The sequence below is a fragment of the Silene latifolia genome, chromosome 10 (assembly GCF_048544455.1).
Source record: "Silene latifolia isolate original U9 population chromosome 10, ASM4854445v1, whole genome shotgun sequence".
In the NCBI taxonomy this organism is placed as follows: domain Eukaryota; kingdom Viridiplantae; phylum Streptophyta; class Magnoliopsida; order Caryophyllales; family Caryophyllaceae; genus Silene; species Silene latifolia.
Genome location: NC_133535.1, coordinates 49742238 through 49756434, shown reverse-complemented (window position 1 = coordinate 49756434; position 14197 = coordinate 49742238). Strand labels below are relative to the sequence as shown.

General features: G+C 44.7%; 1 protein-coding gene across 1 annotated transcript; it reads left to right on the top strand.

The window, feature by feature from the left end:
• The first annotated feature begins 4947 nt into the window (after positions 1-4947).
• On the top strand, positions 4948-6224 carry LOC141608982 (mannan endo-1,4-beta-mannosidase 6-like). Its single transcript, XM_074428269.1, has 2 exons — positions 4948-5383; positions 5456-6224. The coding sequence occupies exons 1-2, from the start codon at positions 5222-5224 to the stop codon at positions 5675-5677; spliced, it is 384 nt and encodes a 127-aa protein (XP_074284370.1). The 5' UTR covers positions 4948-5221; the 3' UTR covers positions 5678-6224.
• The last annotated feature ends 7973 nt before the right edge of the window (positions 6225-14197 follow it).

Genomic DNA, 14197 nt, shown 5'->3' with positions numbered 1-14197 from the left:
CCTAGTAGTAGGCAACTGATTTGTGCTGTTGGATGATCCGGGAGGCAGCTCAGACTGTTTTATTGTACTTTTGTTGAACTATTTATTTTTCCTTAGCTTATTGTTGAACTTTATACGCTGTTTTACGAACTTCCCATGTATTTCCTTGCTTTAAATGCGTGTTTTGCAGGTCAAAGTACTCGATCGAATGGTTTTGTGCTCGATCGAGCACTTTTTTGAGGCAGTTTTCACTCGATCGAGTGATATTGTCCTCGATCGACCAAAACCAAAATCATGCTTACTCGATCGAGTGGTTTTCTACTCGATCGAGTCCTTCCAAGCACCAGTTCACTCGATCGAGCTGTTCCAAGTACTCGATCGAGTAGTTTTGACTCCCAGCAGCTGATTTACGTCTATGGAGCTACTGTTTGACTTTCTTTGACCTCCCATGTTCATGGTCGGTTTGGGGAGGTCCCCCTATATGACGTTTTGTAAGTTTTCCGACTCCATTTACCCTCTCCTCTTCAGTTTGCATTTCTTTCCCTATTTTTTGTACAATGAGGGCATTGTACGGTTTGGTTTGGGGAGGTATGCATCCATATCTGTGTCTGCATGTTTTCTTGCATATTTGCTTGCACGTTTACTTATTTCCGCATGTATTGTTGTTTTAATTAATTCAAAAAATCATATAAAAATCATAAAATTCAAAAATTTTCAAAAATTTTCATGTTTAAATTGAGTCGGAACGTTTGAACATTGACGCTACTTTGAATCTTTACTTGAGCCTTGCTTATTCTTGACATTTAGTTGGCATGATTATGTGCATAATCTACGAGTTTTTGTTTCTTTCTTATCTGAACGAATAGACTTGATTCATTATGTCGGCAAGCTACATTACATTCTGAGGTTAGAGCTTTATAAACTGGTGACATTCATGACCGGTTTCGTTTAGGATGTGAGTAGTACTCTCTTTAAGGCATGTAACATCAATTTGCATAAGCATGAGTCTAGTCTTCTTAATACCTGTATGCATTCGGTCTGTGGATGGTGACACATGTTAGGAGAGGCAGTTCCCTTTACTTCATTTTACCCATGAGCCTCACATAGCCAAATTGCCTTTTTGTCCTATTAACTACTTTCTAAAATACTTCCTACCCTAGCCGAGCTAGTGACGAGTAGTTATTGGAATGTTTTATTGCAATATGGTTGTTTTATCTGATTTCAGAAGATGGTGGAAGAATTGAAGGAAATAAAAGAATTGTTGAAAAAAAAAGTGAAACGAAAAAACGAAAAAAAAGAGAACGAAAAAAAAGCGAAATAAGAAAAGAAAGAAAAAAATCAAAAAAAAAAAGAAATTGGATAATGATTTTCACTCCCATGTCTTATTTATATCTTATGGGGAGTTGACGATTTTTGGTGTTTCGTGAGTTTAGTGCATGGTTTTGCACCGTTTCATCTTGCTGTATTGAGTACGAAGTTGGGATGCAGTTTATATTTGGATTCGTTGTTGCTAGCCTGGCTATTAACCCCACATATCCAAATTCATTTTAGCCCCTTCTTACCCATTACCTCACTTACCCAAATGTAAGTCCTCGGCATGTGTCTTGGTCATTAGTATGGTTGGAATGCATATGTACGGTTGTAGAGACTTTATTCATGTTAACTGCATGCATGTTCTTATAGGTCGAGTTAGGTGAGTGTCTTTACTTCTTCCTATCTTTCACATATATACTCACCTTGTGCCTGATTTTGAGTGACGAGCGACCCGTGAGAGTCCGATATCTTTTGAGTCTTGCAAGGTCGACGGTTCAGTAAGTTTGAAACATTGATTTAACTCGTTTGCACTTCTCATTTGCTACTTTGTCAGTTATTGCATTAAATTGGTTTTAGTGGGTGATTTGTAGCTGATGCGTTGGTCCCGTTCCACTGTTGTTTCTTAGTTGCATTCATATTTGCTTAGGGACAAGCAAAGGTTTGGTTTGGGGAGATTTGATGCGTGTCTTTTATATAAGGTTTTTACCTCATTTTTACACGCATTTCTGTACTATTTATGTAGCATCTAGCTACAAATACCCCCAAATATCCTACTTTGGGTCGTTTTGTCTTATTTGCAGGAATGAACCAGAAAATGGTGAAATTGAGCCTTTTACCGTCCGTTTAGCATGCATTTGGAGGAAGAGTGAATTTGGAGCGGGAATGTAGCTATCTTGAGATGCGCAAAGAAGTAAAATAGCTAGGCGAGCAAAGGAAGAACTTCAAATTGTTAGTACCTACTTTGAAGAGCCATATCTCGAGTTATACAATGGATATTCAGGTTATTTCAATTGGAGATGAAAGTTTGTCCTCTTGGCTTTCCAACGCCACCGGAATCGCCTTGTTTGCCCAAGTAACGAAGAAATGGCAGCCGTTTGAAGTTCAGTGCGCAAAGCAGGAAATGTGCGCTGGAAAGTACTCGATCGAGTGGATTTATGTTCGATCGAGTCCTTTTTCTACTCGATCGAGTAGATTCAATTTAGGGGTTACTCGATCAAGTATATTTTCTACTCGATCGAGTGGTTTGAGCTTAATTTTACTCGATCGAGTGATATAAAGTTACTCGATCGAGTGGTTTCTTGTGCTTTAGTTAATTTCCGCCTAATTTCTCTTATGGGCCTTGGTAATTAGTCCATAGATTAGGTTTAGGATGGATTTTTAGCATAAGACTGAGGGGGAACAACGTACTCTGCTCCTCTCCTCTCTCGTTGAATTTCATTTTTTACCTTAGGTTACTGTTCTTTGGATTTTGTTCTTCCTTATACTTTTGCTACTCAGATTCGGATTGTATTGGTACTAATATTCTTCTTTAATCTTTTAATCATTTTTATTGCTTGAATTCCTTCTTCCCTTATTTATTATCATAATTGCTTTTATTCAATCCTTATCAGTTTTATCATTATGTTTAGTTTCAATTATTTATTTGTTGTTGTTGTTAATTCGATGATAATGAGTAGCTAATTTTCATATGCTAAGACTATAGGGGATCCATAATCATGAAGGGAGAGTAATCGATTTATTGGGTTAATGCTGGTATAGTCTTTGTTGGTTAAATGCTGCAGTTAATTGTATCCGTCTGATTGAGTCGAAACAATTAGGCATTTATTTCTTAGTGATCCTCGACCTGGACCGAAAGGTTGGAAGAGGCGAGACTAGTAGCGAACGATAGGGTATTGCAGTGAGGGCGAAAGTTAAGCTGTTTACACTTTAGGGCGAATTGAGACCGAAAGGAGATTTTCACTGCTCCTTAGACCGTATTTGCATTGACCTGAGACCTAGATTACTTGACCGGATGATTATGGTGAACCGTTTGTCTTAGCTATTTCTCTCTATCTGCTTAATCCCTTTCTCTTATTCTCTTTTCCTTACTCTTATTAGTTTAGAAAATCACATTTAAAACCCCCACTTTGTGACATCAGACAGACCAAGTTAAACAGATAATTAGCAAAATAGCCTCCCTGTGGAGATCGACCCTACTTACCGCTGACTTCTGTTAGTAGTAGTTAGGTATTTATTTTTGGTACATAACGACCGTATCAACGGACACCCAGCTGCAACAAGAAGCAATCATCCAATGCTCAATTCGTAACCAACAAAAATTGATGGCGCAGATCGAAAGTTGATTAAAAAAAAAAAGATAAATCTAATCAAATATTAGCAGAGAGTTAGAGATGGCGCCGACTTCGTTGTTATCGGATGTCGGTGGTGATTATACCGACTGGGGTAGCGATTATACTGATTATAGCTATGCTAATGAAGATTATGGCCCCATTCAAGCTGATAAGGTACAATTCGACTATTTCCGTCTTAATTATTTGCTTATCTTTTATTTTAAATTTTTTAATGTTGCAGCCTAAGGTACACGACTTACCCAAGTATGAATTGGAGAGGTGGTCGTCTGTTGACGATGATGATTATGACGACGATGACGACGACCACACAATTGAAAAGCTTAGTTTAGACGATAAATTAGCGGCTTATCTGTTGCACGATGTGTTTTTTTATTTTATTACTATTAGATATTTAGATGCAATCTCAGCGGTCTATTTATTCAGATTCAATGGCTGAGATTTTTCAAACTCACAACTCACCGTAAGAACCAAACTCACGAGATGCCGCGTCTATATATATATATATATATATATATATATATATATATATATATATATATATATATATAGAGGCGGGATCTCGTGAGTTTGGTTCTTACGGTGAGTTGTGAGTTTGGAAAATCTCAGCCACTAGATCAAATGAAACCAAGGGCTGAGATCAAAAGAAACCAAGGGCTGGGTCATATGTCACTTCTTTTATAATCGCAAACAAACACTGTACCTCACGCAGAAAACAGAACCACTCCATCTTCTACCTCTCTCCCACTTCTCTCTCCTCCCTCTCCTACCTAGCAACCTTCAACGACGACAGCAAGTATGGCGGCGACCAATCCATCTGCCGGTAATCAACCACTTCGCCGGCGATGTCAGCCATCATTTGCACCTACTCCACTATTTCCCTTCCCTTTATCCTCTCCATCTCCACTCCGACCTCCGACGACGAACATTATCACCCGCAACGACCTTCTTCGTCGAAATCACCTACTTCACCGGTGATGTCGACGGTTATCCTTGACAACGCTCGCGGTGAATGTCCTTGACAACGCTCGCCGGAAAGCAGTAATCCTGCTACAAGGCCGATACGTCGGAAAGAAAGCCGTAATCATCAAGAACTATGATGAAGGAACTGGCAATCGCAAATACGGTCACTGCCTCGTCGCCGGAATCAGCAAGTACCCTATCAAGGTAATCAAGAAGGATTCCGCAAAGAAACAAGCGAAGAAATCTAGGGTTAAGAGTTTCGTTAAAATGGTTAGTTATAATCATATTATGCCAACTCGTTACACTCTTGATGTTGATCTTAAAGAAGTTGTTTCTGCTGATGTTCTTGGAAGTCGTGATAAGAAGGTTACTGCTGCTAAGGAGGTCAAAACCCGGTTCAAGGAGAGGTTTAAGACTGGAAAGAACCGTTGGTTTTTTTTAGCAAGCTCAGGTTTTAATGGTGGTCCGGTTTGTGCAGCGGTTCGAGTTATGCAGTATGAATCATTACAAAGCAATGTTAGGAAGACGAACCGTGGACAATAGTAGGAAGGAATGGGGTCCAATTCACAGTGAATGGTAGCCCATTTTATTTCAATGGCTTCAATACCTACTGGCTAATGGTATTTGCAGCAGATCAATCAAATCGCGGTAAAGTCAGTGAAGTCTTCCAACTAGCACCAATTGTTGGGTTAACTGTCTGCAGGACTAGGGCTTTTAACGATGGCCAATGGCGAGCATTGCAGACCTTCCCTTCTGTTTACGATGAGAATGTTTTCCAGGTTAGTTTTTATACTGTCACTGCTATTTTATAAAAAATGTTGGGAGGTTAACGCGATTTTAACTTTTTACAGGCGCTGGATTTTGTGGTGAGTGAAGCGAAGAAGAATAAGATCAGGGTAATATTATCATTGGTGAATAACTGGAGCGACTATGGTGGTAAACAACAGTATGTGAAATGGGGGAAAGATGATGGCTGTAATGTCACCTCTGATGACGACTTCTTCACTGATCCGACTCTCAGGACTTACTACAAGAATCATGTCAAGGCAAGACTCGAAATGCAGACTCAGTGACTTGACCTGAAAAACTTATTCTTTTATTGAATAATGTTTGGAATTGATGTGAAGCTTAGTGAAATTCCTGACTCCAGTATCCGGGCTAAAAGGTTACTGGGACCCCTATTCGATAGATATGGAGTTCAAACCACCATGTATGGTGCTGTAGACGATATGAATCTCAAAACCAGGTAAACTAGAGGGACAAAGTACAAAGCAATGTTCTACCCATCTTAACCAGCTTCATGTTTGTTTACCGTCATCAAAGAACAAAACAAGGCTGCTTTACAGAATGTCATTGGATTTCGCTCCAATATGGAAGCACATTCCCTTTATGCACTACTTGTGGAGGCATTTTGCTGAGAAGGTAAATTTTAAAAGTGGCCGTATACAATAATAGCACAATAACACGAGAAAAAAAAGAGTAAAAAAAATCTCAAACTAGTAAAAAAAAATCAAAGTGACACCGGAATAACATCACAATAACACCAGAATAACAATACCACCAGAATAACAGCACAATAACACGTGGTAAAAAAAGAGTAGAAAAATCAAAGTAGTAAAAAAAAATCAAAATGACACCGGAATAACATCACAATAACACCAGAATAACAAGACCACCAGAATAACAACACAATAACACGTGGTAAAAAAGAGTAAAAAAATCAAAGTAGTAAAAACAAATCAAAATGACACCGGAATAACATCACAATAACACCAGAATAACATCACAATAACATGCGGTAAAAAAAAAGAGTAAAATTGGTGTCTTTTGTCATTTATTTGGCAGGAATAACATCACAATAACACCAGAATAACAGCACAATAACATGCGGTAAAAAATAATAAAAAAATCAAAGTAGTAAAAAAAAAATCAAAGTGACACCGGAATAACATCACAATAACAGCAGAATAATAGTAGAATAACAGCACAACAACACGTGGTAAAAAAAAAAATCAAAGTCGTAAAAAAAACCAAAGTGGCAGCGGAATAACATCACAATAACACCAGAATAACATGCAGTAAAAAAAAGAGTAAAAAAATTAAAGCAGTAAAAAAATCAATAAAAAAATCAAAGTGACACCGGAATAACATCACAATAACAGCAGAATAACACGTGGTAAAAAAAAAAGAAAAAAAAATCAAAGTGGCAGCAGAATAACATCACAATAACAACGGAATAACAATAACAGCACAATAACATGTGGTAAAAAAAAAAGAGAAAAAAAAAATCAAAGTCGTAAAAAAAGCACAATAACAGCATAATAACACGAGGTAAAAAAAATAAGAGTAAAAAAAAATTCAAGTAAAAAAAAAATCTGGTAAAAAAAGAAAAAGAAAAAAAGGTAACATAACGAGAAAATTAGAGAAAAACATAAGAGAAAAAAAAATCAAAGTTGTAAAAAAAAAGCATAATGACACGAGGTAAAAAAAAGGAGAAAAAAAAATTAAAGTAAAAAAAAAGTAGCACTAGTGTTCCGGGTATGAATTCCGAAGTAGGTTTGTTTACCACGCTAGCTTTGTCGAATAATGCCTCTTCTAGCCTTGACTGCTCTCCTCGGCCTCTCCTGCAACAATGGGCAAACTGAGGGCTTGGCTTTGTGCCAAGCGTACTCACTCCGACGCTCAAGTCAGTGAACTTATTGTGATTAAGTAGTATGTAGCTTGATGACGTGTATTGTAGAGAGATGAGAGAGATAATACCAATTTAAGTGATTCTTAGGTTGGATTCCGGATCTCCTCCTCAATGAGGATTGAGGAGTATTTATAGACTTTCACCTTTTGTCACGTAGTGGCCAAGTGGGCCAAGTGGCGTAGCAGGTGGAAAGACTGATCTACCCTCGGCCGAGGGACCCATGGCAGGCCGGCGAGCCTGGTTGACTCCATGCCGAGGGTTCTTGGATATGAGTACGCGGGTATGTGCCCTACTGGAAGGTTGCCATGCCGAGACCAGTGGGAAGGCCGAAAGGCTGCATCGGCTGGGATGTCTAAGTCATTGGCTTGCTGTGGATGTCTCTGACCCCACTCAATATGTTGATTTGGTCAGCGGGTGCATCGTAATGATGCAAGACTGTCGCCCTCTCCGCCCCGGAAGGATTCCTTTCCTCATCATCATCACCGTCATCCACATCGTCATCATCCTCCCACTCCTCCGAACTCGCGGTCAACTTAGGGAAGGAGACCTAGGGCCCCTCGACCTTAACGGAATTGCGGCTACCACCTCCTCCTCATCAAAACGCGACGGGGAACCCCCCGGCGCACGAGTACTGGGACCGGCATCAGTAGAAGACATGGTTCACAACAATTACTTAAACAAAACAAAAAGTTGAAAAGGTTTTTCGGTTTACCTTGAAGAAAAGTGCTACGCCGACGTAAAAATTCTGAAGATCGGAAGAGAGGGAAAGACTTGGAAATTTTGGAAAGAAGAAAATTTTTAGAATGAATGAAATTGCTAACCAATTTCACTTCAAAAGCCTGGTATTTATAGGCAAAAGCCCATAAAGGAGGACCAATCAAAACGCGCGAGCCCCATAAAGCGTCGGCCCAATCAACGAAGAGACACATGTCGGGGCATGCGTACACGGAATGTCAATCGACGCAACAGTTGAATGTCAATCAATGCAACAAGAACAAGCGTCTTCAACACGCCCCTTCATATCCCTTTGACTATTCATCTTCCTCAGCAAAATCCTAAAGTATCTGTTCTCCGCCCGGCAAAGATGACTAACCAAGCTAGGTAGCACGGCCGGGGCAATCAAAAGTACACCTAAGCACTCTCAACCTTGAGTCCGCCGGCAAGTAACATCTTCTCTTCCACATTTGATGTCCATTACCCATCCATGTGGAGGGGGGATATGGTACGGCCTGCACAGAAGTAAGCCGAGGGAGAAGAAGCGGGCGAAAGGCGAGAAAATTTTCACTTGCGCAGAATATACGCTCAACATACATCGGAGCCCATACCACGGCATAGACTACGCTGGGGGCAAATTGATGGGGCATATTCTGCACCCGCTGACCAAATCAACATATTGAGTGGGGTCAGAGACATCCACAGCAAGCCAATGACTTAGACATCCCAGCCGATGCAGCCTTTCGGCCTTCCAGCCTGGGTCTCGGCATGGCAACCTTCCAGCCGGGGCACATACCCGCGTACTCATATCCAAGAACCCTCGGCATGGAGTCAACCAGGCTCGCCGGCCTGCCATGGGTCCCTCGGCCGAGGGTAGATCAGTCTTTCCACCTGCTACGCCACTTGGCCCACTTGGCCACTACGTGACAAAAGGTGAAAGTCTATAAATACTCCTCAATCCTCATTGAGGAGGAGATCCGGAATCCAACCTAAGAATCACTTAAATTGGTATTATCTCTCTCATCTCTCTACAATACACGTCATCAAGCTACATACTACTTAATCACAATAAGTTCACTGACTTGAGCGTCGGAGTGAGTACGCTTGGCACAAAGCCAAGCCCTCAGTTTGCCCATTGTTGCAGGAGAGGCCGAGGAGAGCAGTCAAGGCTAGAAGAGGCATTATTCGACAAAGCTAGCGTGGTAAACAAACCTACTTCGGAATTCATACCCGGAACAATTGGCGCCGTCTGTGGGGAAACAGATACTAGAAGCTAGTCATTCCCAAACAAAAAAAAAAAAAAAAAGAAACCCACCCAAAAAGCTAAGAAGATGTCAAAAGAACAAGAGGTGTTCGTAATCAAGAGCCCTCCACCTTAAGATACCGTCCACATTGCAGGTTGTGCAGCCCTCCACCAACCGGATAATTCAACCGGAGTTCGGGATGCCAATAATGCGATACGCCGCCGCCCGCCGACCAGGTCACCGTCATGGGCGTGTGGTTGATGCAAAGCAAAAGGGCAGCTCTGGACACGATTGTCGCCGGCCGCTCACACTGCTTGTCACACCGACAACAAAGAGCGGGACCCGTCCAGGAAGCTAGGGCCCAAAAGGTGACTCCGAGAAACCTGAACGAAGCACTGAGAGAGGCTGAGCCTACCAAGACGCCGGGGGAGCCCAGAGTGTCAGTGGTAGAACTAAGCCCTTCCCGCACTCGCGGAAGGACGATGTCGCCGCGACGCCCACGAGGCATACCCCAGACGAGCGAAGGGAGTCCGACTCACCAGAGTCGGAGAAGGAGTCCGACTCACCAGAGTCGGAGAAGGAGTCCGACTCACCAGAGTCGAAGAAGGAGTCCGACTCACCAGAGTCGGAGAAGAAGCCCTTCCCGCCACGGGGAGAGGGGCCGGACTAGGGATGCGAGGAGCCGATCGCCGCGTGTCATTAGACACGTGGTCAGACAGCCCCTCAGTGCCTACGTCCTAGAGACCCAGGTGCCGCCAAAGCTAAAGCTACCGTCTATATCATACAAAGGAGAGGGCGACCCAACCGATCATGCCGAGGCTTTCGAGTCTCACATGTCGGTGTGGGAGCAACCTGACGAGGTCTGGTGCCGAGTTTTCCCAACGACCTTGGTTGGAATGGCGCAAAGCTGGTACAAGGGGCTACCCGATGGGTCGGTATACTCCTATTCCGACCTAAGAGACGCGTTTTTGGCCCAGTACTCTACCAATAAAAGGAGAGCCGTCGAGACATCGGATCTCGACCATCGGCGAGAGGGAGGCGAGTCACTCCGAAGCTATGTGAAGAGGTTCGATGCCGTGGTTCGGCAGATTAGGGAGCGAATGCGAACTAGCGCCTTCGCAGACCGATGAAAGGCCTCCCCGGAGGGGACTTGAAAACGAGCTCATCAAGTGCGGTGGCCTGAGCCTTGAGTCCGCCAGGAAATTGGCCGACCAGGCCATCAAGGTCGAAGACTATCACAAAATATGGGTAGGCCACGGCGAGGCCGGGCACCCAGAAAGAAAGAGCCACCGGGAGGACAAGCCGGATGAAATGCGCCGTGACAATAATAGGTCGCGGACCGACAGGCCCGCCAGGAAGCAGAACCCAGCGGACGCCGGGGGGAGTTCAGGTCCGTACTACCATAAGAAGTACAAGGATCACACCCCCCTGGTCGTATCGGCCGCCGAGGTCTTCTCCCCGAGCAAAAACGAGGGGCGAAGTGGGAAAGGCCCCCAAACCTAGGGGGACGGTGACACGAGCACATCTTTGTGAGTACCACGGCCACACCGGTCACTTAACCAACGACTGCCGGCATTTGAAGAATGCCATTGAAGAGCTGATCCAGAAAGGGAGCCTCGGCAAATATGTTGCCAGAGGTCAAAACACAAGCACCGGCGGCTCAGATAAAAAGTCCGTCTTTCAACGGATAGGGACAATTCATGTTGTCATCGGGGGAAACGAGAACGGCGGATCCGCTCACGGGCACAAAAGGCACCTGAACGAACTATATCAGGCCGTCAACTTCGTGCCCACCACTACAATGCCCGCGCTTCCAACATCCCGAGCATAACTATTGGGAAGAAGGACTACGAAGGAGTCATCGCCCCACATAGCGACCCACTCGTAGTCCACTTGGACATAGCCAACCACCTGGTCATGAGATGCCTGATTGACACGGGTGCTTACACGAACATCATGTTCAGGGAGTGCTTTCTGGGGCTCGGCCTGAAAATTGCGGACCTTAGCCCATGCACCAACCCATTGTATGACTTCTCCGGCGAGGCTTGGTCCCCCGGGGTCTATCAAGTTACCGGTGATGTTCGGCCGATCCGACGCGGCCAAGAATGTGATGTCCGAGTTCGTGGTCATCGACGGCTCATCCGCATACAACGTTCTCATCGGTCGTGTCACCCTGAGTGAGGTCGATGCTGTAATGTCCATCCGGGCCCTGACACTGATGTATGTCTCGGACCGCGGAGAGGTTCATAAACTCGTCTCAAAGAACGAAAAAGACGAGGTGGTCAACGTCCAAATATCGGCCAGAGGATGCAACATGCAATCCTTCAAAGTGGCAAAGAAAGAGGAAAAAGGGAAGAACCCATCCTTAAGACAGGAGGACGAACCGATGAGCACCAACCACGTCGCCATGGTCGAAGGGGCTGAGACCGAACAGATAGAGATTGATCCAGGACGCACCGTGACTGTCGGTGTCGGCCTGGAACCAAAATTCAGGGCCGATCTCCTAGACCTGCTGAGAAGGAACAAAGATGTCTTTGCATACTCGGCCGCCGAGATGCCAGGAGTGAGCCGAGAGGTGATCGTTCACAAGCTGAACGTGCTCTCCAACGCTCGCCCTGTCAAGCAGAAGATGAGAAACTCCTCAGCCGAGAAAGATGAGGCCATCAAGGCCGAAGTAGACAAACTATTAGAGGCAGGTTTCATCATGCCTTGTACTTACCCCGAGTGGCTAGCTAATGTTGTAATGGTGAAGAAGTCATCGGGGGGGTGGAGGATGTGTGTGGATTTTACGAATCTTAATAAAGCATGTCCTAAAGATTGTTATCCCTTGCCTCGAATAGATAGCTTAATAGACGCAACGGCAGGCTACACAATGCTGAGCCTGCTCGACGCCTTTTCAGGATATCATCAGGTATTCATGGCAGAGGAAGACATGCCTAAATGCGCATTCATCACCATACACGGCACCTACATGTACAAGATGATGCCGTTTGGTTTGAAAAACGCCGGCGCGACTTACACAAGACTGGTGGACAAGGTGTTCCAAAATCAAAAAGGGCGAAACATTGAGGCTTACGTCGACGATGCTATTGTCAAGAGCAAGTCCGACGGCGAGCACCTAGCCGATTTACACGAGACATTTTGTTCACTAAGGAAATACAAGATGAAGCTTAACCCTACAAAGTGCAACTTCGGTGTCCGGGCCGGCAAATTCCTCGGCGTGCTTGTTAGCGCCAGGGGAATTGATGCCAATCCCGAGAAAGTCCAAGCAATTCTAGACTGCGGAGCCGAGGAATCGCAAAGAGGTTATAATCGACCGGGAGGATGGCGGCCCTTGCCCGTTTTATCTCTCGGTCAGCCGACAAAAGCACCCCATTCTTCAAAGTGCTAAAAGGGAATAAAGACTTCTGCTGGGGGGAGGAACAGAGCACGGCTTTCAAACAACTGAAGGCCCATCTGCAAACTCTCCCGACCCTGTCCAGACCGACGCTGGGGGAAACACTATATCTATATCTAGCAGTAACCTCGGCCACGGTCAGTGCCGTAATCGTCAGAGAAGAAAACAAGCATCAGCACCCAATCTACTTTATCGCCCATACATCGTTTTGCCGAGAGAAACTACCCGCGATTGAAAAAGCAGCCTTTGCCGTGGTTGTTGCCGCAAGGAAGTTGAAACCCTACTTCGACGCACATCCCATGACGGTCTTAACCGACCAGCCGTTGGAAAAAGCATTGGAAAAATTCGAACAGTCAGGCAGACTTATCAAATGGGCGAGAGAGCTATCCGGCTTCGGCATTCAATACAAACCGAGGCCTTCGATAAAGGGGCAGGCACTGGCAGACTTCTTGGCCGAATGCACGTATCGGGAAGAATCGTGTCCCGGCATGTGGGAGGTATATACCGATGGATCCTCCACAACGAACGGCTCGGGAGCCGGCATCCTTATCATCGGCCCAAACGGGACGAGTTCGAGTACGCTTTGAAGTTTACCTTCTCGACCTCAAACAACGAATCCGAATATGAGGCGGTGATAACCGGAGTTGAGTTAGCTTGAGAGCCATAGGAGGCGTAACACATCATTTTGAAAACAGACTCTCTCTTGGTGACTAACCAATACGAAGGAGAGTACGAAGCTCGGGACGATGGGATGGTAAGATACCTGGAAAAGGTAAAAGCTGAGACCTCAAAATTGAAGTCATTCAAAATGCGACACATCCCAGTGTCCGAGAACAACCGGGCCGACGCTCTCTCAAAGTGGCGTTCAACCATAAAGAATATCACCGAACCGTCTTTGGTGGACATCGTGAACGCTAAAAGCATTGACGAAACCATCGGCATGGTGTGCGACGTGGAAGCCGAGACGACATGGATGACTCCGATAAAGAGGTATAAAGCGTCAAATGAATTACAGGGGACCGCAACCTCTCACAAAAGATAAAGAGGATCGCAGCAAGGTACTTGGTATTCGAAGGAGAGTTATACAGGAGGTCCATGACAAGGCCACTCCTAAAATGTGTCGGTCAGCCGATGCGAGCTAATCTTGTGAAATACACGAAGGCATCTGTGGACATCACATGGGGGCAAGAACACTAGCCCACAAAGCTCTCCGAGCCGGCTACTTCTGGCCCACCATGCTTGAAGATTCCGAAACAAAACCAGAAAATGCAACAATCAAGCATCGGATGCACGCTCCGGTGATTCACGCACCTTCCCGAGACTCGCAACAGTGCTTAATCCCCTTCCCTTTGCACAGTGGGGAATGGATCTACTAGGGCCATTTCCAACGGCATCCGGAGGAAGAAAGTTCCTAATCGTCGCCGTCGACTACTTCACCAAATGGGTTGAGGCCGTGGCGTGCTCTGCAAAACGCTGCGGCGGCCGTAAGAAAGGTGATCTGGGAAAATGTCATAACTCGTTTTGGGTTACCCCAAGTCATGGTGTT